Source organism: Syngnathoides biaculeatus, chromosome 2 (assembly GCF_019802595.1).
Source record: "Syngnathoides biaculeatus isolate LvHL_M chromosome 2, ASM1980259v1, whole genome shotgun sequence".
Lineage (NCBI taxonomy): Eukaryota > Metazoa > Chordata > Actinopteri > Syngnathiformes > Syngnathidae > Syngnathoides > Syngnathoides biaculeatus.
Window position 1 is genome coordinate 27,546,361 of NC_084641.1, and position 26,628 is coordinate 27,572,988.

General features: G+C 44.6%; 1 protein-coding gene across 2 annotated transcripts; it reads right to left on the bottom strand.

Annotated features, from left to right (window-relative positions):
• Window positions 1–9,241: 9,241 nt before the first annotated feature.
• LOC133513755 (solute carrier family 35 member E2A-like) lies at window positions 9,242–26,271 on the bottom strand. Of its 2 annotated transcripts, none has more exons than XM_061844831.1 (9): window positions 23,647–26,271; window positions 20,362–20,821; window positions 19,121–19,256; window positions 17,490–17,617; window positions 17,257–17,377; window positions 17,133–17,186; window positions 16,985–17,057; window positions 14,474–14,619; window positions 9,242–12,344 (listed from the first exon to the last, which is right to left on the bottom strand). In XM_061844831.1, the coding sequence occupies exons 2-9, from the start codon at window positions 20,642–20,644 to the stop codon at window positions 12,194–12,196; spliced, it is 1,092 nt and encodes a 363-aa protein (XP_061700815.1). In that variant the 5' UTR covers window positions 20,645–20,821; window positions 23,647–26,271; the 3' UTR covers window positions 9,242–12,193. The 2 variants fall into 2 exon arrangements, with proteins under 2 accessions (XP_061700815.1, XP_061700804.1); XM_061844820.1 differs by having other exon boundaries at window positions 12,213–12,782.
• Between the last annotated feature and the right edge of the window lie 357 nt (window positions 26,272–26,628).

Sequence of the window (26,628 nt, forward strand, 5' to 3'; positions counted from 1 at the left end):
TTCTTTTTAGATTCTCTCTCTCTCGCAGTGGACACGCAGCTACGATGAAAATTTCAGAGCCCTCCACGATTTGTAAGGGGGAGAACTTGCAATATCGCAGGGTGTTCAAATACTTCTTTTCTTCACTGTATAATGTGCGGGGCTTAATAGTGTTATTGTACAAAATTGGAAATGAAACCCGAATCCTTGTGTAAATTGATGGTGTGTGTGTGTGTGTGTGTCCTGTGACTGCACTCGTGCCTGCGTTACAGAAATAGCAGATACTTGCACAAGATGGCGGCACCAATCACAGCGCAGGGAAATACAATGGTTTCCACGGCAACCCTGATTCGAGCCTTCCCGCTCGCACCCCGCGCCCCGGCCAGCGGCAACCTCCGACATCCCCGCCGCGACGCTTCACCCGAGGGAAATGACACAACAACAACAAGAAAAATGCTTCGGAACTGCCGACTGCGCCCGCGTGACAAGTACGCGACGATAACGCGCCGTGGAACGCAAAAAGGTTTGAAACCTCCTTGGCCTCACAGAGCCGTGGTTACATCACACAAAATCGACTGGATAGAAGAATCCAGAAAATACTCGTTTGTCTTCTGTGTTCTAGCTTTGAAGAGTTGCTCAAACACTGGATGGAAAATGCAAAACACAAATGAGCGAGCGGGTCATACATATATTCTCTTCTTCTTCTTCTTTTCCTTTCGGCTTGTCCCGTTAGGGGTCGCCACAGCGTGTCATCTTAGCCTATCTCCTGCATCTTCCTCTCTAACCCCAACTGCCCTCATGTCTTCCCTCACCACATCCATAAACCTTCTCTCTGGTCTTCCTCTCGCTCTTTTGCCTGGGAGCTCCATCCTCGTCATCCTTCTACCAATGTACTCACCTCTCGCCTCTGAACATGTCCAAACCATCGAAGTTTGCTCTCTCGAATCTTGTCTCCAAAACATCCACTTTGGCTGTCCCCCAAATGAGCTCATTTCTAATCTATCCTATCCAACCACTCACTCCGAGCGAGAACCTCAACATCTTCATTCCTGCCACCTCCAGTTCAGCTTCCTGTTGTTTCTTCAGTGCCACCGTCTCTAATCCGTACATCATGGCCGGCCTCACCGCTGTTTTGTAAACTTTGCCCTTCATCCTAGCAGACACTCTTCTGTCACATAACACACCAGACACCTTTCGCCAGCTGTTCCAACCTGCTTGGACCCATTTCTTCACTTCCTGACCACACTCTCCATTGCTCTGTATTGTTGACCCCAAGTATTTGAAGTCGTCTACCCTCGCCATCTCTTCTCCCTGGAGCACTCTTCCCCTCCACTTTTCTCATTCACGCACATATATTCTGTTTTACTTCGGCTAATCTTCATTCCTCTCCTTTCCAGTGCATGTCTCCATCTTTCCAATTGTTCCTCTGCGTGCTCCCTGCTTTCACTGCATATGACAATATCATCTGCGAACATCATGGTCCAAGGGGATTCCAGTCTAACCTCATCTGTCAGCCTATCCATTACCACTGCAAACAGGAAGGGGCTCAGAGCTGATCCCTGATGCAGTCCCACCTCCACCTTAAATTCCTCTGTCACACCTAAGGCACACCTCACCATTGTTCTGCTGCCATCATACATGTCCTGTACTATTTTAACATACTTCTCTGCCACACCAGACCTACGCATGCAGTACCACAGTTCCTCTCTTGGTACTCTGTCATAGGCTTTCTCTAGATCCACAAAGACACAATGTAGCTCCTTCTGACCTTCTCTGTACTTTTCCACGAGCATCCTCAAGGCAAATAATGCATCTGTGGTACTCTTTCTAGGCATGAAACCATACTGTTGCTCGCAGATACTTACTTCTGTCCTGAGTCTAGCCTCCACTACTCTTTCCCATAACTTCATTGTGTGGCTCATCAACTTTATTCCTCTATAGTTCCCACAGCTCTGAACATCCCCTTTGTTCTTAAAAATGGGAACTAGAACACTTTTCCTCCATTCTTCAGGCATCTTTTCGCCCGCTAGTATTCTGTTGAATAAGTTGGTCAAAAACTCCACAGCCATCTCTCCAAATTGCTTCCATACCTCTACCGGTATGTCATCAGGACCAACTGCCTTTCCAGTTTTCATCCTTTGTAGTGCCTTTCTGACTTCCCCCTTAGTAATCATTTCCACTTCCTGGTCCTTCACTCTTGCCTCTTCAACTCTTCCTTCTCTCTCATTTTCTTCTTCATTCATCAACTTCTCAAAGTATTCTTTCCATCTATTTAGTACACTACCGGCACCAGTCAACACATTTCCATCTCTATCCTTAATCACCCTGACCTGCTGCACATCCTTCCCATCTCTATCCCTCTGTCTGGCCAACCTGTAGAGATCCTTTTCTCCTTCTTTCGTGTCCAACCTGGTGTACATGTCTTCATGTGCCTCTTGTTTAGCCTTTGCCACCTCTACCTTTGCCCTACGTCGCATCTCGATGTACTACTCCTTTCGCCTCTCCTCAGTCCTCTCAGTATCCCACTTCTTCTTCGCTAATCTCTTTCTTGTATGACTCCCTGTATTTTGGGGTTCCACCACCAAGTCTCCTTCTCCCCTTTCCTACCAGATGACACCCCAAGTACTCTCCTGCCTGTCTCTCTGATCACCTTGGCTGTCGTCGTCCAGTCTTCCGGGAGCTTCGGTTGTCCATCGAGAGCCTGTCTCACCTCTTTCCGGAAGGCCGCACGACATTCTTCCTTTCTCAGCTTCCACCACATGGTTCTCTTCTCTACCTTTGTCTTCTTAATCTTCCTACCCACCACCAGAATCATCCTACATGCTACCATCCTATGCTGTCGAGCTACACTCTCCCCTACCACTACTTTACAGTCAGTAACCTCCTTCAGATTACATCGTCTGCACAAAATATAATCTACCTGCGTGGTTCTACCTCCGCTCTTGTAGGTCACTATATGTTCCTCCCTCTTCTGGAAATAAGTGTTCACTACAGCCATCTCCATCCTTTTTGCAAAGTCCACCACCATCTGCCCTTCAAAGCTCCTTTCCTGGATGCCGTACTTACCCATCACTTCTTCATCGCCCCTGTTTCCTTTACCAATATGTCCATTACAATCTGCACCAATCACAACTCTCTCGCTGTCTGGGATGCTCAGAACTACTTCATCTAGTTCCTTCCAGAATTTCTCTTTCAACTCTAGGTCACATCCTACCTGTGGTGCATAGCCGCTAACCACATTATACATAACACCCTCAATTTCAAATTTTAGTCTCATCACTCGATCTGATACTCTTTTCACCTCCAAGACATTCTTAGCCAGCTCTTCCTTTAAAATAACCTACTCCATTTCTCTTCCCATCTACTCCGTGGTAGAATAATTTAAACCCTGCTCCCAAACTTCTAGCCTTACTACCTTTCCACCTGCTCTCTTGGATGCACAGAATATCAACCTTTCTCCTAATCATCATGTCAACCAACTCCTGTGCTTTTCCTGTCATAGTCCCAACATTCAAAGTCCCTACACTCAGTTGTAGGCTTGTGCATTCCTCTTTTTCTTCTGACGCTGGATCCGGTTTCCTCCTCTTCTTTGTCTTCGACCCACAGTAGCTGAATTTCCACCGACGCCCTGCAGGTTAGCAGTGCCGGGGGCGGGCGTTGTTAACCCGGGCCACGACCGATCCGGTATGGGATTCTTTAGATGAACGCTCATATTTGTTTGGCACAGTTTTTACGCCGGATGCCCTTCCTGACGCAACCCTCTGCATTTATCCGGGCTTGGGACCGGCCTACAGATTGCACTGGTTTGTGCCCCCATAGGGCTGCATTGGTCATACATATATATATATATTATATATATATATATATAAAAAAATTAACCTAACCCTATTATCACGGACAGCATAGTTAAAGCTACATTAGCAGATATTAGCCAAAAGAAATGAATCCAAACTGTTTTCTGTTGAACAGATCTCAGCGGCTAAAAACAAGTACCTCGGTTCTCGGCCACAATCCGTTCCAGAAGTGATTTGTTAGAAAACGAGATCAAGATTTCCCATTACAATCAATGGAAAAAGAAATAATGCGTTCTAAGCCTAAAAATTTTTTGCTTTTTAAAGCATATTTTTTCGCTTTTCCTGATTATAAACTGCATAGTCGAAATACATGTATAGTTTAAATATTTTATATAATAAAATAATTGAAGAAAGGTTTTTTTATTGGTTTAAAATGCATGCTTTAGTAGTAGAGTAGGCTGGGCTGGGAGTGCATCGCCGTATCTGTAGCGACTCGGCCCCCAGCCTTGTCAACTTTTTTTGTAACTTTAAACAAGAAATAATGGGGGGAAAAATATATTTATGTATATTTTTTATTATATTTTTACAATAAGTAGCATACAAAAACATAAACTCGTAACTCGGGTTAGCGAAATCAAAAGAAAAATGCAGAAATGCTAATGGAACAGAACGTTATTAAAGTTCATAAAGAAAAAAGTCATGCAAAACTAATGTATCAAATCTCGCCCCCCTGGAAGTTTTTTTGTTTTCCCAAATAACTGATCTAGTCTCACTTCTTTGGACCCACGATTGGGGGTTAATAGTCCTCAATAGGAAGAAAAAACTGTCAGTAAATGGAGCTAACGGGACACGTCTACGTACAGAGGCTGCGTTATACACAATAACAACGCGGGTCATAGGTCACCCGGTCGGGCTGCACGAATTACGTTATTTCCGGGGTTTTCCGCGGCGCGTTCGAGTACTGATTTTCCTTTGAAAACAAGCAAAAAAAATCTCGAAATTTTCATTCGAAAAGCAATTTGTTCTCGAACGGGGACGTTCGAGAAGCGAGTATTCACTATTGACGTTAATATTTTGACAAATGTCGGGCAAAAACCGAGTGATCCGCACATACCATCGACGTAGAACAAATAAGATCGTGAATAAAGTTGTGTGTGATAATGTGAAATGACACAAAGAAAAAGTATGGAACGCGTCAGCTGGTACTTTGTCCGCAATGACAGGTTGAAGATGCGTCGAGTCTTTGGTCTTGTGTGATTTGGGCCCACTCCTCCACACAAAGTCTTGAAATCTTGAAGATTTTGTGGGCTTCTTTTATGGTCCTGGAGTTTCAGTTCTTTCCAGAGATTTCTCGATTGGATTCAAGTCAGGTGATTGGCCGTTCTAGCAGCTCTATCTTGGTTTTGTTTTTTTAAACCAATTGAGAATTTCCTTGGCAGTACGTTTTTGATCATTACCCTGCTGAAATTTCTACTCCCACATTGAATTTATCACCGTCCTGGTAGATGGCGGCAGATTTTTGCCAAGAACGTCTCGGTACATTTTCCCAGTCATCGTTCCTCGAGTAACGTGAAGTTTAGCAGTCCAACTTGCCGAAATGATGTTCCCATCTCCGAACTTCACCACTCTTGGTTTGGAGTTTTTTTGGGTGATGTGTACTATCCTTTCTCTACAAACGCATTTCCGTTACGGCATCCAAAACGTTCCATTTTGCACTCATCGGACCACCGTATATCATCCCAGTATTTAACTGGGTAATCTAAATGTTGTTCAGCAAACCTTCAACGAGTCTCGACATGCATTTCTTTTTTTCCCAGCAATGGCGTAATGCGTGGTGAGCGTGCGTTACTCACGGTTTCCCCTTGTGACAGCAGTACCTGTTTACTCCAGGTTCCTTTTGAAGCTCTCCACAGGTGGTCGTGGGATCTGGGACAACTCTTCTGATTATTCTTTGCACTCCTCTGTCAGTAATCTTATGGAGGCAGATTTATGCTGGTATGATTGGCTTTCTGCTTACTTTTTATGGCTCCAAGCGTGCTCATTGGAACATTCAGAAGCGTAGAGATGCGTCTGCGACCAACGCTATAGTTATGTTTTGGAAAAATTACTCGGCAATGGTCTTAACCATCACGAGTGTCTTGATTGCCACCTTAGCGATCAAACTTTTTTTTTTTTTTTGTAAGCCATCAATTGGGACTGAATCAGCTCATTTGCACTTACAAGAATTGGGATTGCCGTTTGATTATTTAGTGAGAAAAATGGTGACATGTTAAAAACTTCTTTCCGCCGCTGTATTTTACTGGTCCAAAACAGGCACTCCTCCAACTCATTTAGTAGTCCCCCGTGGTAAGCCCCAAGTACCAGTTTCTCAGATCAAGATGAAATTGGATCAACGTATCTATCATGGCAGGTTTCCATATTCGAGCTGAATTTATTTGAGTCTTTGGAAGAGTTGTAAATACACTCCCACCATCATTTATTTGGGATTAATCAGAGGCCCTTTAAATGGTGGCAGGTGTGTGCTGCCCCATTAAACAAGACTCTGAATGCCATTGCTTGGTTCTGAACATTCATTTTGAGGGTGTGAGCACTTATGCAATCACATTATGTGCCAGTCGTGTATTTTAACTTCGCCTCCTTATTTTTTTTCTGTCAATTGAGTTTTACAGGTTTTAGACTAAGAACCTCTCAAAAGTTTTAAACATTTTAAGTTGGTCCCATTTTTGTATTATTAAAACAAACAAACAAAAACCCTTATTGACAGTGCTGAATGACAACAAAGACAAACACAGTAAAAAGTCAAATGTGTTCTAGTTTTTTTTTGTTCTTAACTGGATAAATCATTTTGGCAACGGATTCCCTTTTTTGGGGACTTGAGCACCTGCCTCAAAGAATGCCTGTGCACGTGCCTGATCCATTTTCTATGCCACTCAAAGTCGTTAGCTTGGCGGCGGCGCTTATCCTAGCTGACTTTAGGCAAATAGGAGGGACACGCCCAGTTAACGCGTAGAGAAAATAAAGTAACAGGAGAGGGCGCCATATTGCTAACCAGCTTGACGTAACGTCCCCGTGCAATCCAAAACAGTTGACTATTTCCGCAAAAATTGACCATCTGTCAGGGATATTTTCCACAGAAACCTCAAAGTACATGATGCTAATATGAAATTAGCATCATGTCCTCTTCGTGAATTACAAAAAAAAAAAATTGGAAATAATGCATCCAAGTCCAGAATCAGTGGAACGGCATTCAATTACCACAATTTTTTTTTTTTTGTCCAAAAAATGGCCAACGTCTACTTATAAAGCCGAAAAGTGTCCAGGCTAATGCAAAGCAACGTCGCCCTTAAAACCTGTTCAGTAACATATTTGGTGAAAATGACTGCGTTGGGATAGTAAAGGATTGGATCGCATTCGCCGCGTAGATCTCAGGAATTACCGCTAGAGGGAGCGCTCACCTTTGTGCACAGGGGGACTTTGAACTCTGAACGGGAATGAACGGGCACTACTACTAAAAAATAAAATTAAATAAAAATAAAAAAAAAAGACTGGATAGCGCATCCACATCGAGCGGTATGACGATTGGTTGAAGCCAGTTGGCCGCCATCTTGGTACTCCCAAAACGTGTGGAGGGCACAGGTTGCACAGGTCGGATTATGGCGAGGTTTTCCCTCAAAGTTTGGCATGGAGAATTAAAGGTGGTCGCGTGAGCTTGTTATGTTTTCAATTTTGGTAACATGAAGGATTTTTGGTTCGCCAAAAAAAGGCTAAGTGCAAATGAAAGACATAAAACCGTGGCTACCAAATTACCTAGGGCCCGATTTCCGTGACAAGTTCACTTTTTCTACTATCATCATAACATAGCAAAAAACTAAGCTTTTTTTGTCATGAAAACATTCAATTTTAAGCCAATCAGTTTGATATATTTTTTGGAAACAAGGACTTGCAATGGGAAAAAAATACGCATTGTTCATTTGTTGTCTCTGCGACGTCCTTTTTCAGACACAAAATTTCAACTCGTTTCCTCGCATTTGAAAATCTAATTCAATTTGCACAGTTCTGTATTATGAAATTCAACAAAAAAAATTCACAGAAAATGCATTTTCTTGCTTATCCACTGAGGAAGTTTGGGAAAATATTGACATCGCTTTTTTGCGAAAAACCGTCGGCCTACAAAGGTGAAGCAGAGTGAACGGTGTACAACATCAACCGTAAACAAAACTTTGTTCAAGTGAATTCAGCACACCGGAAAATTTAAAAAAAAATAACTCTTTGCAAACAAACTTTAACAGTGTCAAAGTAAATCTTTCTAACTTACTTGTGAAATGTTTTCTCACAGCCACGAAACTGGCGATTAGCGCACAGGTCGGCATGCTTGTTTTGGGAGTACCAAGATGGCGGATGGCGACTTTTGGTGGCCAGTGAGCCATCCAGTCTTTTTTTTTTTTTATTTATAGAATCACTATTACTACAATCCAACCACTTAAAGAAGCCATCTTCCAAAAGTCTCGGGAGGAGAAAACATTGCTCGTTTATATTAACATTCATTACTTTTGTTTGAACTTTAATTAAAAAAAGAAAAAAAAAGAGAGAGAGAGCGCGCGTGACGGTGCACGAATCTCGTGAGTGGTGATGCTTTCCAAAAGAAGGTTCTGGGGCTCCCCCGACAGTTGTGAAGTGCAACTTACTGTTCAAATTCTGGCAAATACAAAATTACGTCAGTAAACATTATCATGGGTATGGTCACAAGCGAGACTTCACATTTCAGTTCAATTATTCAGATTGTTCTTTTTTTTTGGGGGGGGGTGAGGGGTCGGGGGCAAAGGTCAAGGGTGGAAGCCACCTCTGCTTGGACAGGTTCCAGTTAGTGGTGACCCGAAAGAGGACAAGCGCTCCAGAATATTTCTGGGACTCTCCTTGCAAGGGTCACATCCTGTTCCTTATTAGTCAAATTATTCTTGTCCTGACTTGCATAAATGCTCCAACCATCTGCAAATGTGTTATAAAGCAAGAAAATGTGTTACAAAGCAATAAAATTGGGAGTGTTAGCGTTCCGACGGCAATGAAAGAGGCAAAATTACCTGCACCGTCCCAGAAAACCTAAAACGGTCATTTAAAACTATTACATATTTGTCTATATAAAACCATCTCAAAGCTTTAAAAAAAAAAAAAAACAGGATTGAGAGTAAAATAACTTTAAAAATATTGAGTAAGTTGAAAACTAGTCATTAATTACTAATACTTTTTTTTTTTACTATTTGCTGGGAGAGGGGGTGATTTGACTGATTATTGACATTTTCATACCCTCATACAATTCTTCTGGTTAAAAAAAAAAAAAAAAAAAAAAAAGATTTCCATAATTCAACTCGGGCCTCGGCGCATCACGTTTGGAAATAATTATACCTCCTCTCCGTTTGATTTGCACACAGCCAAATATTTCATTTGAAAAAAACCCACAAGACATTTGCCGGTTGAAATATTTCATTTAAAAACACATTTTCCAGTTTGGAACCTTTCACAATTGAGAGCAAATCACCACATGTTGAACCTCGGCCTCCAAAAATTAAAATGATTACAGGAATATTGGGGGGCACTTTTGAAGGATTTCAGAATACAAACAAGAGAATCCACAAATATGAAACATTTTCTTACAACAAATAAACTCAAAATACAGCTGCTAAAACATTAAAAATACAAAAAAAAAAAAATTGTTTTAAAAAAATCTGCTTCTTGAGGCGCTGCAATACTGAAATGTAAAACAAACGAAAAAAAAAAAACAAAGAAATGCACGAACAAGCTTTTTTTTTTCTTTTTTCTTACGAGATGCAAATGAACTTTGCTGGCAGCTCTTAAGAGAAAGAAAAGCCAGTTTGGAAAGTCCCGCTGGGTATTAGTGAAATGTTTTGGGTCGAGGCCAACGTGCCTTTTGCTGCAACCGTCAATGAAATAAAAAAAAAAAAAAAAGACGACGGCAAATGCACATGCATGTTCCTTCCTATATGACGTCACTAAACTCACATTACATAAAGTTGACTTTTTCTGCCTTGTATTCTTAAAACTTCGTGGGAACAGTTTGAGGAAGTTTGGGCTGCCCATCGAGAACTGATTGAAACCGGGACTAATGTTCCAGCTCTCCCCGAACCGTCCACCCACCCATTCATTCATTTTCCAAGCCGCTAATCCTCACAAGGCGGGAACCGCCAGACCCTATCCCAAGCTGACTTTGGGCGATCGGCGGCTGACACTCTGAACTAGTCGCCAGTCAGTCCCACAGCTCAAATTTCAAAATTTGGGTTCCCAGTTTAGCTTAGCTTGCTCCTCGAAGGTTCTACAGCATTTGGTTCCATCCATTAAAAAAAGTAAAAAAAATCAGGGTCGGGCCCGGATTGCAAATAGCAAAAAGCTGCGCATAATTGACAGGCATTATGACGGCATTGGGGATTTAAAAAAATATATATTTATATATTTTTTAGACTCCAAAGATTTCTGAATAAGTAGCCAAGAAGCATTTCAGGCTGGAAAAAAAGGAAAAGAAACTGAATAGAATTGAAGGAAAAAAAATTGCAGATAGGGGCAGCACGGTGGATCAGATGGTAAAGCGTCGGCCTCATTGTTCTGAGGACCCGGGTTCGATCCCGGCCCCGCCTGTGTGGAGTTTGCATGTTCTCGCCGTGCCTCGGTGGATTTTTTCCGGGTGGGCACTCCGGTTTCCTCCCACACCCCAAAAACATGCAACATTAATTGGACACTCTAAATTGCCCCTTGGTGCGATTGTGAGTGCTGCTGTTTGTCTTGATATCCCCTGCGATTGGCTAGCGACCAGTTCAGGGTGTACCCTGCCTCCTGCCCGTCCACAGCTGGGATAGGCTCCGCCACTCCCCGGGACCCTGGTGAGGATAAGCGGCAAAGAAAATGGATGGATGGAAATTGCAAATAGGCGCATTTGGGAAAGAAGCAGGGTGAGTACTCGCCCGATGGACTACAGCGCAGATGGTCCGACGACAGCGATAACTAATCGCAGAGATGAAAGGACCAAAAAAAAAAATAAAAATCAAAAAAATAAATCCTGACAGAAAATCAAAGAGTGGAGGATGTTGTGGCTGCAAGTGAAGAACAATTGTATATTTTCTTCCATTCAGGACAATTTTAATAACGAACACATCTCTTAAAAAAAAAAAAAAGTGAATCCCAGCATGTTAATGGACCTTTCCGACCTGTCAATCACTCGTGCAATAATAGCCAATCAGATAGCCGCATTGTCTTAACCCCTGGCTTGACACGCCCCTCTCGCCGTATTGTCCCACAAGCAACGCTGGTTGTCAGTAGCGTGCGCTTGGAAAAGTTCATGTTACGAAGAAAATGATCCTCAGATGCGCAATTCTGATGAAAGATATCCTGCGAGGTTACAAGGGGACCGCTTGATTCATTTCCCAAAGCCTAAAACACAGTTGACGAAGTGTCTACGATGGATTAAGGCTTGCGAAAGAGCGCACGTACAACTAAATGTAACAAACACAAGGCTGTATTTTCAAAGGTAAATGAGGGAAATGTATCTTCTCTGAGTTTGATTGAATTATTATCAGCGCTTTATAGATTGCAGGAGAACAACTTTCACTTTGTCAGCGTATCACTGACCCGCTGAATGAAGTGTGTCACGTTTTATGCCGAAGAGTCGGGTTAGCGATACGTAAATGCGCTACGTCATGCAAGAGAAATTTTCCTATTCGTATCACATCAGACTTTTGAGACAGAGCACTGGGTTCGATTACGAGTCGGGTCAAATGAATACACCCACTCACTTCTAAAGACTACAATGATATTACTCGTGATTTTCCCAAGTAAAAAGTACTCACCCTGCTTTACATGCGCAGTACGATTCCACCATTTTATCCTGTTGAATTTCAATATGAAGTTTGTGAGGCGTCAAACGTTTTTGCGTCGATCGCCAACGTTTCGCTGTAACTCTGACACTGCGTCCCGCTCCGTCCAAAATCTTAATTCCGTGTACGTATCCTTGCGTGAAATAGTTGAGACCTTGCTGTAGAAGTCTCTTGGACAAGTCTGACGCATTTGGCAAAAAACATACCGCAATATTATCTGGAATACGCGATAAGAGAATCGACTTCAAACCTGTTCTGTTCAGTCGCCATTTTGGAAGCTTGTGGGACGTCGCTAAGGGGGCGGAGCTTACGATCGCCACCGGAAAGGTCCATTAGCAGGTGTGCCGCGACTTCAGCCAAAACGTGATTTTACCTTGAAAATGTGGCGCGGAAAGACGCTCTGCACACGCGCGCGGCCTTTGAGCAAAGCTTTTGACGAACTCTCCAAGAAGTTGAAGGTTCGATCCCAGCATCCACTGGGAAGGAATCTAATCACAACGGAGGAAGAGCATTCCTGGAATGCAGTAATTGGATTATTTCATATTATTTTTCAAGATGCATCTTAAAATGCTTCAAGTGGTCAAAAACGGACACTTTGGCGGGGGAGCCGGTCGTGCCCGGTGGCGCGTTTCCACAGCGTAGCGGCGCGGCAGTCGCGGCGTACGTTGCGCCGACGACATTCGCGGGGCCCAGCCTGGAATCGAAAAAAAAAGATGGAGGCCACCCTGAGCTTCTCATTTTGTCAAATCCAAACAACGCGAGCCTCGACCGCCGCTAAACATTCGGCAGGAGTCGCCGGTCCTCCATTTGTGGAATGCCCGCACAGTGGTGGGGGGGGGAAGAAGACATCCGGGCATTTGTTTAAAGTCACGATTCCGAGAGTTTCCAAATCCCGAGTCTTCAGTGGGACTGGGGGCCTTGTCTGGGGTCCCGGTCCTGCGAGAGTTGTTTGCAATTCTGCCGCGCGGCCGTGGCCTGCAAGCGCTGGCGCTGGGCCTGCCGGGCCTTGTTGTAGAAGAAAACCCCCACGAACACGAGGACGGTGCCGGTGGCGCCGAGCGCGCTGATCTGATTGCTGAACACGATGACGCTCAGCCACACGGAGAGGGCGTGCTTGACGGTGCTGGCGACGCTGAGGAGGAGACGGGTCAGTGGAAAGCGACCGCGAGGTTGATTGCCAAATTTGCACAAAACACCACAAGAGACGGATTTAGGGAGTCCGAAAATCACAGTGAAGTAGGAGAGAGTGCGAGCTGGCTCAACGTGCGTTCAAATCAAATAGAATCATTTTATCATTTTTTAATCAAACGTGCTGGAGGGTGGGGGAAAAATTACAAAATTTCAAATACCACTACATTGTTTTCCCAATTAAATGTTCAATGCCTGAAAGATTTTTCTGCTCTCGTGGGAGAGATTAATAAGTGAATTTAATGCCAGTCAATTTGATATGGTTGTGTATTTGGAAGTACCGTAATTCCCGGCCTACAGAGCGCACACGAACACAGAAAGTTTAACGCTAGCGCCGCCGTGCAAACGCTAATACTAGCGTCGCACTAACAGGGCCGGTAAAAAAAAAAACAACAACAAAACAAACCCAAAAAAAAAAAAAAAAAAAAAAAAACATACTTGTAAAAAAATAAATCACTGAGACACAGCTAACACGCTAGTGCAGCGCTAACAGGGCCGGACGGGTAAAAGTCACTTCCTCGGCACATACAGTGATGCCTCGGTTTTCGACCACAATGCGTTCCAGAAAACGGTCGAGAAGTGACTTGTTCAAAAACTGAATCGATGTTTCCCATTACAATGAATGGAAAAAGAAATAATGCGTTCCGAGCCTAAAAAAAAAAAACTAGGCTTTTGAAAGCAGAAAAAAATAAATAAATTAAATAAAAAAAAAATCACTGAGACACGGCAGTAACACGCTAGCGCAGCGCCAACTGGACCGAACCGGTAAAAGTCACTTCCTCGGCACATTCAGTGATGTCTCGGTTCTCGACCACAAACCGTTCCAGAAAACGGTTCGAGAAGGGATTTGTTCGAAAACCGAATCGATGTTTCCCATTACAATGAATGGAAAAAGAAATAATGCGTTCCGAGCCCCCCAAAAATTGGGCTTTTTAAAGCATTTTTTGTTAGCCTTTCCTGATAATAAACTGCATAGTAGAAAAACATGTATAGTTTAAATACTTTATATAATAAAATAATTGAAGAAATATATTTATTTTTTTGCTTAAAATGTAGAGTAGGTCGTCCTCCATAAGAAGAAAACAACAGTCACTACCGGGACACGTCTGTGTACACAGGTTGCGTTATACAGAATAACAAAAGTGCGCTGGTTGCGCCGCACGCGTTATGTCATTTCCGTTTTTTTCTCTGCCGGCTTTCGAATCGACAATAACAAAATGCATCGTAGGCGGGTCAGCTGCTTGCGCCGCACGCGATGTTTTTTCCGGCGGCGTGGGAACTCACAACGAAGCGCGTCTGGGTCAGATGGTCTGGCCGCGCGCAACACGGGGGGGGGCGTTCGAGTACCGATTTTCATTCGAAAACAGAAATTTTCATTCGAAAACGGGATTGTTCGAGAACCGAGGCTTTATTGTATATTCCACCCGTCTCACTCTTACCTTTTTGCGGTCAAGCGCCCCCTTGCGGCCGTCAGAAAAAAAAAAAAAAAAAAAAAAAATCCACAGATTAACCGCATCGCCGCATAAAACGCAAGGTTGCAAGTGTGTGAAAAAAAGTCGCAGCTTATAGGCGGGAAATTATGGTATATAAAAATACCAGTTTAGTCAAATTAAAAAAAATCAAATCAAACTCTACCTGAAGGTTACTGGAGAAATGCGACCCATCAGCGCGTAGGCGGTGACACTCTGCAGGTGAAAGAGGCCGCCGTTGAAAAGCAGCAACACGACGATGTCCCGGCTCAACGTCAACGTCTGGCCGCTCTTCTCAGCTGGCGGACTTTTCTAGAAAAAGGAGACGAGCATCAGGCAAAATTCCGACCAGGGACGGTCAAAAAAAAAAAAAAATCACTTCAGATCAATTTTTCATTTATTTATTTTTTAAACCAATGCCAATTGTTCATTTTAATCGTTTGAAATTGAGGTTTTTTTTTGGTTGCAAAGCAGACGTTGAGAATTTTAATATTTAGCAATTAGAGTGTGCAATTAAGCCCCGACTACTTTGCTGCCTCGATAGATTGAAAAACAAAAATTGCACAAATATTTTGTGCCATGCTTATAAATATTACAATCCTGTACGTCCCGACAATACAGACTGGCAAAAAAAAAAAAACGAGGAAAGGCTTATGCCGTCGCTGCTTTGAATTAAAAACATCGGTAATAACCAATATGTTACGGGTAATACACCACCATATGACACTCACACACAAAGTATGTTTTACTACAAAAATATTATGAGTTATTCATCAGTTTGCCCAAGTTCCAGGAATAAAAACAAAAAGTAAAACATAATATTTCTTGCAATTTTAAAAATAAATTCTTCTAAACGCTAGAAGAGTCTGCATCTTTGCACGAGTGTGACCTTGATAAAGAATATCCATGCATCCATTATCCAAGCCGCTTATCCTCACAAGGGTCACGAGAGAACTGGAGCCCATCCCAGCTGTCAAGGGGCAGGAGGCGGGGTACACCCTGAACTGGTCGCCAGCCAATCGTAGGGTACATCGAGACAAACACTTATAATCACACCTAGGGGCAATTTAGGGTGTTCAATTAAGGTTGCATGTTTTTGGGATGCGGGAGGAAACGGGAGTGCCCGGAGAAAAGCCACGCAGGCACGGGGAGAACATGCAAACTCCCACACTGGTGGATCCGGGATTGAACCCGGATCCTCAGAACCGTGAGGCCAACGCTGAGCCACCGTGCCGCCGTTATAAAGGATAGTTTCCGATTACCTGAATGTTTATTGTTGTTCTCAGTCCTCAACAGGAACGAAATCTGATTCTGATTTAAAAAAAAAAAAAATGTTTCATATCTGTGTAAAAAGATGGACATTCTCCATGAAAATTGAAAATGCTACGATAATGAGTGGTCACGAATATTGAACAAGTCTATAAGGAAACGCTTCATACGTCTGGACTGTGCCATCATTTCCGGCCGATAAGACGCAACTTTTTTCCACACGCTTTCAACCCTGCAGTTTTTGCGGTTATACGGCTAATTTATGAATTTTTGTTGTCTTGTGCCGCAAGGGGGCACTCGAGCAGAAAAGCTAAGAGTGAGACCGGTGGAATACATGTGCCGAGGAAGTGACTTTTACCGGTATGTTTTTTTTTTTGTTTTGTTTTGTTTTTTACCGGCCCTGTTAGTGCTGTGGTAGCATGTTGCTGCTGTGTTACTGCCATGTCTCTCATCTTTACAGGTATGTTTTGCGGCGCCAGCGTCAGCGCCGAGCTAGCGTGTTTCTGCCACGTCGCAGTGATTTAGTTTTTTTTTTTTTTTTTTTTTAACCAGCTCTGTTTGTGCTACCGTGTTGCTGCTATGTTAAGTTCAGATAAGGTATTAAAACTTTGAAACCTCTTTCTGTGTACCTTCTTACTTTGTAAATATCCTGTGTTTCAATGTGGGCACCAAGGCACCCATTTTACGTAAAACGACTCTCACGGCAGAGCATCACCAAACAAAAATAACTGAAATAATGATGGCCTCGTCTCGCACAAACTCAATAAGTGTGAAATCCGAGCATGTTTACCGTAACTTCCGGCCTACAAGCCGTGACTTTTTTCCACACACTTTCAACCCTGCGGTTTATGCGGTGATGTGGCTCATTTGTGAATTTTTTCCTCACGGCCGCAAGGGGGCACTCGAGCAGAAAAGGTAAGAGTGAGACCTGTGGAATACATGTGCCGAGGAAGTGACTTTTACCGGTATGGGTGTCTGCCGAAGGACTGACTTTTACTAACCCTGTTAGCGCTGCACTAGTGTTAGCGCTGTGCTAGCGTGCTGCTGCTGTGTTACGGCTGTGTCTCAGTGATATTTACCGGTAAGTTTTATTTTAACCGGCCCTGTTAGCGTTGGCGCTAGCGTTAAACTCTTTCTGTGTACAGTCTTTCTTTGTAAATATCTCGTGTTTGAATGTGGGTTTCAATGTGGGCACTTGCGGCTTTTACACGGGTGCAGTTTATGTGTGTACCAAATGGTATTTCCTTTGTACTGAGTGAGGCTTATAATTAGGTGCGCTCTATAGGCCGGAAATTATGCCTAAATGTGTTCACCACTGTACACAAGAGTGGGAAGACACTTACTAAAATACATTTAGAGTATATAATAGCAGTTACACTGTTAAGACAGAATTCACTAATTGTCCTACCAAGAGGAAAATCCAGGTTGGGATGAGCATAATGGTTGCCGCCGCACTAGTGTAAAACTGCAATTCTGGAGGGCTGGAACAAAAAAAAAAAAAAGAAAGATATTACAAGGTATTATTTCACTTGTACCGTTACTCGTTCTCTTTTTACCTGAATTTGTAAGTGTCACCACTCAACAGTTTCTTCGAGAAGACGTTCTGTAAACTGAGACGGGAGGGAAAGGGTTAAGCCTAGCGCGCCACCGCGGCGCTGCCGAGGCGCCGGCGTCCCGTACCAGTCCATGACGTTGGTGGAGAGCGCGGCGGAGAAGCCCAGCAGGTTGAAGCTGAGCTCGGTGGCCGTGCAGAGCGCCAGGCCCGCCATGACGGGGAACAGGGAGAGGTTCACCCACAGGCCTGCGTTCGGATCACAAAGTACGCCGCCGTTTACGTCGGTCTGGGTCCACTTCAGACCGCAATCATTCGCACAGTCCGGTAGCAGAAAATTCAAAGCGTATCCTTCACGTACCTGTGTACTCCCCGAGAATCAGCCGGGACATGATGACGGTAAAAATGGGCGCAGAGCTCTTCACAGTCTCCGCAAAAGACACGGCGACGTTCTTCAGGCTGACCAAGCCCAAGACCACCGTGGTGAACCTGGAAAACAGCCACGGAGATCCTAAGAGACTCCGACCAACGACTAACTCGTGAGGTTGGTTGCGCGATATTAATTCCACCATTCGGAATTACTTTGCCCTGAAACAGGCCTTCGGTGACTCACGCTTGTTGACATTCTCTTGTGGTGAAAAATCAGACCACTAGCGGGTATCAATTCGGGGCGCAGAATGACTCAATCGAAACTGAAACCAAGACCTTGGACTTTGGGTCCTCTTTCGTCTACTACGCGACGGAATGGGAGGGAAACAAAAGTGTCTGCTCTGTGAATCTTACATCAGTTTCACACCCGCAGTGCAACGGCGAAATGTACTCTGGGGTGGGGGTGAAACTGTGGGACCGAGGATTGAGGGTTCCGTTTATTTGTTCAAGAGGATGACGCACCGGAGGAATAATTCTTGCACACGCCCCTATTTGCAGATACACCAATTTCCATCAATTTGAACGTGACAACAACGACGTGAATGAAAGACTGTAACAACTTCGCCGTAGTACCGTCAGAGTGAGACCGGTGGAATATATGTGCCGAGGACGCGACTTTTACCGGTATGTTTTCTTTTTAACCGGCCCTGTTAGCGCTGCACTACCACTACTGGTGTGCTAGCATGTTGCTGCTGTGTTACTGCCGTGTCTCAGTGTTTTTTTTGTTTTTTTTTTACCGGCTATGTTAGTGCCGCGCTAGCGTTAACGCCGCATTAGCGTGCTGCTGCTGTGTTAATGCCACGTCTCAGTGATTTGGGAATGTTTTTTATTTTTTTTAACTGGCCCTGTTAGTGCTGTGTAGCTGCCGCGGCTGCTTTGTTTTTTTTAACCAGCCCTGTTCGTGCTACCGTGTTGTTGCTATGTTAAGCTAAGCTAAGCTAAGGTAACTTTGAAAACTCTGTGTACTGTCTCTCAATATTAACTGGTATGTTTTATTTTAAACGGCCCTGTTAGCGTTAGTGGTAGCTTTAGCGCAGCACTAGCATTAGCTCTAGTGTTAGCGTGGCGCTAGCGTTAGGGTAGACGTTAGCACCGCACTAGCGCCGTGCTAGCTTTAAACTTTTTCTGCGTACCATATTCCTTTGTAAATATCTCATGTTTCAATTTCGGTTTCAATGTGGGCACTTGTGGCTTTTACACAGCTGCGGCGTATGTTTGTACTAAATGGTACTTCCTTTACAAATGTACTGGGCAAGGCTTATAACCAGGTGCGCTCTGTAGGCCGGAAATTACCCTAAGTACCATTTCCCGTGTTTTATACGCAACCCCCGAAGTTGCCGTAAAAATTCTGGAAAAGCCTTGTGCCTACATAGAATCCATTTTTACAGCACACAATTTTGCCTTCTACCCAGATGATCAAAACCCGATGACAATTTCTGGGGAAAACCGTTCACCGTTGACTTTTAACTCGCCGGAACACCATTAGGAAAACTGCCATTGCTCTTTTGCTCGCTTTTGAGGACGTCGGCCCTCTCCACGCGTAATTCGCTTCGGGGAAGTCACCTCATCAATCCAACGAAGAGCATGATCATGATGAAGTTGGGTGGATACTCGTTCCTGGACTTGTGCTGGTAAAGGCAGCAGGGCACAAACATCTTGAGGAAACCGATGATGGTGGTGGAGAGCATCTGAATCGCACCTGACCCGGAAAGGAAGGAACCATCGGGACAAAATCAATGACACAAAAAAAATAAATAAATGCTTGAAAGATCTTAAAACCGCATTTTTTGGAACCTCTATTGTTGAACAGGTCTTTTTTTTTCTGGCCACCACCAAAATGTACCGTAATTCCCGGCCTACAGAGCGCACCTGGTCATAAGCCTCGGTACGCAGAAAGAGTTTAACGCTAACACGGTGGTGCTAACGCTAATGTGCCGACGGGCGGGGGGTACTTGTGCTTTTTTTATACACAAAAAAAAATAATAAAAAAAAATAAATCACATACAGTAAAGCCTCGGTTCTCGAACGTCCTCGTTTTCGGACAAATCAGTTTCCGAACGAAAATTTTGAGATTTTTTTTTTTTTTTTTAAATTCTGTTTTCGAACGAAAATCTGTACTCATACGTCCCCGACAAAACCCGGAAACAATATATTGCGCGCGACCAGACCAGCTGACCCATGACGCGCTTTGTTGTGAATTCCCACGCCGCCGGAAATAACATAACGCGCGTGGCGCAAGCAGTTGACCCACTCACGATGCATTTTGTTATTGTCAATTCGAACGCCCCTGAAAAAAATACCCAGAAATGATATTCATATTTGTTAAATTATTTTATTACATAAAGTATTTAAAATATATATGTATCTCTATTATGCAGTTTACTATCAGGAAAAGCTAAAAAAAAAAAAAAAAAAAAAAAAAGTTTAAAAAGCCAATTTTTTTTAACGCTTGGAACGCATTATTTCTATTTCCATTCATTGTAATGAGAAACATCGATTCGGTTTTCGAACGTTTCCTGGAACGGATTGTAGTCAAGAACCGAGGCTTCACTGTATTTGGCGTTTTCGTGTTCAACTTTGTCGAAGTGAGTTGAGCCGTGCCATTTGGAATTAGTGCTTTGCCCTCATTGGCTGGCTTTTGTGAGCAATGATAACCCTATTTGGGGGCAAAGGTCTTTGGTCTGCCATTGATGGCAGGGCCCAGTCCCTTAGAGAAACCGCATAAACAAAAGGTCGCAGTTGTAGTTTCCTCACACGGCTTACGCTCAACCTTGGAGGTTCCGCCGCATGTCGTCTGTCCTTACCCAGCATGCTCGGCTGCCCTTCCAGTAGCGACAGGATGTATTTGTTGAGAAAGAGGGTGCAGAAGCTGAAGAAGTACCAAAGAGCCAGGTAGGCGAGGGAGCGGCGGTTCAAGACCCCCGAGCCAGCCTTGATCACGGCGGCCTCCGTGACGGTGATCTTCAGCAGCTGGTCGCTGGGCAGGCTCTCGCTGCGGGCCAGCACCACTCGCTCCTGACCCGAGCGGAGCGGGAGCAGAAAGCGCCACAGCGAGCGCCGGCCGCTTTTCTGCCGGCCGCCCGGCATCGCCCCCCCTGTTGCCCGGGGTCCCCGCGGGGGGGGGGGGATGCAGGCGGGTCGACGGGAAATAAACGGGAGTTGAGGGCGAAAGTGGGGGGTGACTACGGCATCTTCTCGTCAGTCACGGGAGGTTCTTTGCTTGATCTCGGATCGAATACATTCTGGTGTCGTCGCCTGCAGCACCTGCAACACAACGGAGAACACAGTGAGTGAACAAATCCCTGCTTATATTGCAGGATTTTATTTTATTTTTTGCCGATTGTATTTTAGGAGGTTTTTTTAAGAGTATAGAGCTCGTGCACGTACGCCATAAAATCACGTGACTTTTGTTTACGTCGCCATATTGCCGGTCAAGCTAAGCATTGCTCAATGCTAAGTCGGTTGGAGACGACACGAAAATATGTCTCGTAGCACGACGCCCAGAGCCTTGTCCGATACCGTCAGACATTTAGAAGGTGAAAATAAACGACGGTACGTGGAAAAATGAGATAAATTCGGCATACAGGACCCGTATTTAATGCCGAAATCAAGGTTTTCGCCGATGAGAAATTGGACCGTTAATTCGCTTATCTTGGACAACTGGATCTACACATGGATCCGGTGAGTAAGTCGTCGAGATTTACACGAAAGAGTTTGAAAACGTACAAAAGTCTGGATGCATACAAATACTTTGTTGCTGGATCTGTTTTCAATCAAGAATAAATCCCACATAGTGACGGTTTTGACGGCTCGTGAACGCGGAAGCGTACTTGGCTCGCGTTAATCTTTGCCGGAATCCATCGATTTTTTTCAGCTAGTATTCAATACAAATACCAATATGTAAATAAATGACCCCTGGTTTTACACAAACTCGCATTCATTAACTATGATTGGGGGGAGAAAACAAAATAAGGAGTCGTCTCCACGGAACGTACACGGAAGCGATTGCCGCCACACGTTAACCTCTGTGACAGTTTTTTTTTTTATACGCATTGTTCTCAAATGAGCCAATTTGGGATTATAAATAATTCTTGGGGATTTGAGATTGAGAAGAATAATTCCTACCTGAAATGAAGCGATCGCTCCACAGGCGTGTGTCTATTTTGTTTGGGCACCGTCAATCACGTTAAATTGGCAAAATCCATCGATAATTTCCGGTCTTTTCAGCTGGTTTTCAATAGAATGACCTCTTTGAAGATCTGTCTCGTCTGTTGTGACAACCAACGGCACAACAGGTCTCGGGTTTTGTAAATATTCCCCTCCGGTTCAACGACTCCCACAATGTCGAGCGGCTCCGTTTGACCGGCGATATGGCGGCGTGAAAACGGCGACGTCACGTGCACGAGCTCGAAACAAGAATCTGAATTTAACAGTTGTGTGCCTGCAGTACAATACCGCGTTGTGCCACAACATCCTGACCTAGACAGTCCTCAGGACTACGAGATACAAGCATGCAGCGTAGTAACGGCAAGACGTGGACGCCCCATCAGGGTAATTCATTAAATCCATACTTTGCTCTTTAAATATTTATTCTTCCAAAAGAACAGAGAAAAATACATGACCCTGATTTTGTTGAATGTTCTTTTTTTTTTTTTTTTTAATGCATTGCCGCTCTACGTGTGCTAACTTAACAGTTGTTTGAATGTTTAGAATTAGCTTAAGTCAGGGGTGCTCAATGCGTCGATGAGGGATGGCGTGCCAAAAAAAAAACAAAACAAAAAAACTCCAATGCAAATTGAAAATATAACATTCAGTTATTCAATTTGTGGCATTTTGCAATGTGATTCAATGAGTGAGGGATGACTGGTCGTTACATCCAATGGCACAATTCACATACGTATCGGAAAGAAATGAAAAGAAAAAGCCACTGGTTTCTTTTAGGCAGCACACGGAACTTTCTCTAACAACGCAGCTCTGCCACAATCTCTCTTTCCTAGTTTACCTTAACCCCCCCCCCGCTCTGAAAGACGTATACTCATAATTACAAATGTTACAGTACTTACGCAGCCCATCAATGTGTTTTATAATGACAGCGTCCACCACCCCCGCTTTAGTTAGCAACACAGTCTGGGCAACGTAGAGCAAAGACGAGCTAGACATGCTGCTGATGTTTACTCTCGATAATAATGGAGAAAGTTAAAGAAATAAATGCTGTTGTTTTAAGATGCAACGACTGTCGGGGTTATGTGAATAATTGAAGAAAAATTGGTTGAACTGGATGAGATTTTCTATTTTCCGAGTAGGAATGGTCTGGTCTGGAGCCAAAGTAGAAAGTGCAGGATGAGATGGTGTGTCATTTTCAAATCCCACCTTGGCACAGACTGATCCAAGACGAAATCACAGACAATACAGAGCACAAAAAGCTAATTCTGTATTTTAAATATAGGCAGCAACATAACATCAAGCATAAAACGGTTTGGGAGCATCGTTCACCCCCTCCTCTCCCCTTTTTCGGTAGCTTGCGAGAGGCTGGCTGCTTAAAAAGTAAATCTTAGCGTGGAAAAAAAAAAAAGTCTGGGCACCCCTGCTTTAACTTCGTTGCTAATTTCCATTAGCTTGTCTATGGCGTTTCCATCCACAACGGTAAAGATAGCAGATTTCTATTGAATGAAATTACATCATTTTAATAAATGTATGCATGTATGTTTTGACATATTCACACGTGTGTCTGTGAGAGAGGTAAAACTATAAGATTAACCCTTTTTTCTTTATGTCGACTTTTTAGCTAACTCTGTCGAACAATGCACCGCGATAAACGGGGGCGGAGGTGTCAACGTAGACGGAATATCCCCCAACTCTTCGCTGTGACAACGGCAGCAACATTGCATCTCCACACACCACAAAAAATAAAAAATAAAAACACATTTTACGGATTTAAAAAGGACTGCAGAGCATATGTTGACTGTTCATCGACGCTGCTCATTCATTGCAACATGCTCGATCCTGCAGTCTTGTCAACATTGAGCACAAGCCAGTCCAGCTCAGGGTGCAATGCACGCGAAACTAAACGGAAACGAACAGAACCTTACCACGAAGACGAACCGCTCCACGGTGGCGACCAAGCAGCTCTCCCCCCCCAAAAAAAATAAATAAAAATAACCCACACAACAGACAGGGCAAACACAAGCAGGAAATTGCACGTTGACGTTAGCTCAGCGGCTGCTCGCGGCAACGTGGGGCGCAAAGGTGCGCGAGGCTAAAGGGCACTAGGGCAGTCACGTCGGCGCCCGAGGCGTGATACGGAAGCCCGAGAGGCCGCACATAATGCAGACAAACATTTTCTAATCTACCGGAGGGACTCTGATCTGCGCGCTTGACTTTTGGACGTGGCGGCTAAAACGTCAAGTTCGTATTTTTAAAGGAGTCAATATTGTCCCTTCGAAGTAAAAGGTGTCAAACAATCTTGCCACTCTTGTTCTGTTTCACACTGATTAGGAATAAATAGTTGGAACAACTTTATTTTGTGCATTTAATTGATGTATGTGTCTTTTATTGTCTCTCGCCATCCATCCACTATATAAAAGTTCTTTTATTTTCTTAACGGGTCCACTTGTAAACTTCGCGAGCTCAACTAACGATGCGTTCAAAGTCTGTCGTGCTTTTTACAACTCCGGCACCTTTCGATACGTCGCACAAAGTTGATGGCCCCAGCCCCCCACCCTCTCTCAGCTCTCCAAACTGTGAGATTATTATATTAATATTATACTGGTTAAAAAGCATAAAAGTGCTTATTTGATCTATGACAACATAAGCATAGCAATGGTCCACATTTGCGTTTGCTAGATAAGATGTCACCCAGTCCGTAAATTCCTCAGTGACCATGAGATGGAGCCAGTTTTTAATTCATCCATCCATTTTCTTTGCCGCTTATCCTCACAAGGGTCACAGGGAGTGCTGGAGCCTATCCCAGCTGTTAACGGGCAGGAGGCGGGCAGGGTACACCCTCAACTGGTTCCCAGCCAATCCCAGGCAACATGGAGACAGACAGACAGCCGCATTCACAACCGCACCTACGGGCAATTTTAGAGCGTCCAATAAATGTTGCATCTTTTTGGGATGCGGGAGGAAACCGGAGTGCCCACCCGGAGAAAAGCCACACAGGCACGGGGAGAACGTGCAGACGACACACAGGCAGCTGCCCCACCATACCGCCAGCCTGTTTCAATCTGAGTTATTCCCCCCCCCCCCCTATTAATCACAGCGACTTTGCTAATCTTTGTTTAGGGTTATATCAAATTACCGGTTGGCATAAATTCCCAAAGTTGATTGAGGTAAATTTATGCTAGCTTTCGACACAACAAAATAAGATTTCCCGTCCTTGAACCGTCACCTCATTGTGGTGGAGGGGTTTGTGTCCCCCGATCACCCCAGTAGCGAAATTACCGTTGTCGCATTGTTCAGTCGACTTTCTAGTTCCAGGAAGGGAGTCCGTTACGTTCAGCGTAGTACTTCGTCCGAAGCGGAGTTGGGACAGTTTGGATCTTGTGGCCCGCGGAAGATCGATTTCGGTTTTGTCCAGCTCAGGGGTAAGGATGACTACCGGTTTATAGCCGGCCACCGCGTCATCAACTGCCGTCCGACGGACCCTACGTAGCCCATCTCGGTAGGCTTGTTCGTCGAACACCGCGTCGGTGGTGATGTCCTCGTGGTTGTCTTGACGGTATTTACGGACGTCATGGCGAAGTAACTGCGGTTGAGGTGGTTCGTTTGACACCGGGTAGCTGGCAGCGTAGCCGATACTACCGGGCGAGTAGTTCGTTGTGTTGCTTCACCGCTAGGATCTTGGTCTCCAGATGCAGGTGGTCCTGGTTCGCCATGGCCAGGGAGCCGGTGGTGACTCTGAAAATGGCGTTCTGCCGAGTCCGGAGCTTCTTCCAGTGCGATGGCTCGAGCGAAGTAGTTGAGGACGGACCTTCCGATGCCTTTGTACGTCACGGTGAGCGTCCCCCAGTTTGAGCCGGCGACGGCTTTGAGTATGTCGGTTCGTTGGTTGACGCGCTTGGCCGTGTACTCAGCGTGAGGACCGAAGGTGAGCACGGTGTCCACTACACTCAGGCGTACCCCGAAAGGGTAACATCGGTCCCTCTTCCCGTGGGCTCACCGCTTGTAGGAGGGACCATCGGGGTCGCGAACTGGGAGGTGGCCACGTGCAGGGACCTTGGCGACCCGATCCCCGGCTGCAGGAGGCGGCTATATGAACGCGGAATGTCACCTCTGCGGTACGGAAGGAGCCCGAGCTGGTGTGCGAGGTCGCCGAGTTCCAGCTGGATATAAAAATCGGGCTCGCCTCCAGTTTCTGGTTTAATTAGTCTGACGCTTCTCAGTGATGTTGCCAGCTATGTTCCAGGTACACGTACTGAATATATATATTTTTTTAATTATGTTGTCAACTACATTGACATCAGCGGAGGGCGGTTACCAGCTCCATTGTGTACTTCTCACAGCCGCCGCTGACCGAGGAATTCTCTGCATCTAACAAAGACGCGCACTTGTGGAAAGTTCAAAAGTAGAAAAGGAACAAACACTTCCTGGAAACAGGAGAAGGCATTCCGATTTTTGTTCGGGGACACGCGTGTACGACGTTTCCTTGAGGGAACGTTGCGAGGAATTCAGTTCGCCGTACAGGTTGGACCGGTGGCCGTGTCACCGTTTGGATTGTGGCTTAACCCTTCGAGCCCTGAGTGACTGGACCCTGCGCATTTTCATAAATTGGGGGAAGGGAGGGAGGGGGTGCAGTCAATGACGAAACCGTGCACACGCCATTTCCAATCAATCATTGACAGCTGGAATCTTTTCAAGAGGACAGTGCAACAGCCATTTTTCTTTTTCAGGGTTTTTAAAGCTCTCCACTGTCATGAAATGTATGATTTTTAGTATGTTATTAATGGGGGGGAAAAAAAAAAAAAAAAAAAGCCAGCCGGAACGGACCCAGCAATTTTGTCATTCCCGCCATGGAAATCCTCTCGAGGTATTTATTTTTGAGATGAAGCAGCAGCAAACTCTGGCAGGCT

What these genes read in the sequence shown, in the direction of transcription:
- LOC133513755 (XM_061844820.1), bottom strand. Translation starts at nt 20,644, where the DNA reads ATGCCGGGCGGCCGGCAGAAAAGCGGCCGGCGCTCGCTGTGGCGCTTT. An exon ending in GGTGACACTTACAAATTCAG is followed by an intron (nt 17,058 to 17,132) that starts GTAAAAAGAGAA and finishes TTTTTGTTCCAG; the next exon opens with CCCTCCAGAATTGCAGTTTT. An exon ending in CAACCTGGATTTTCCTCTTG is followed by an intron (nt 14,620 to 16,984) that starts GTAGGACAATTA and finishes TCCTTTTTCTAG; the next exon opens with AAAAGTCCGCCAGCTGAGAA.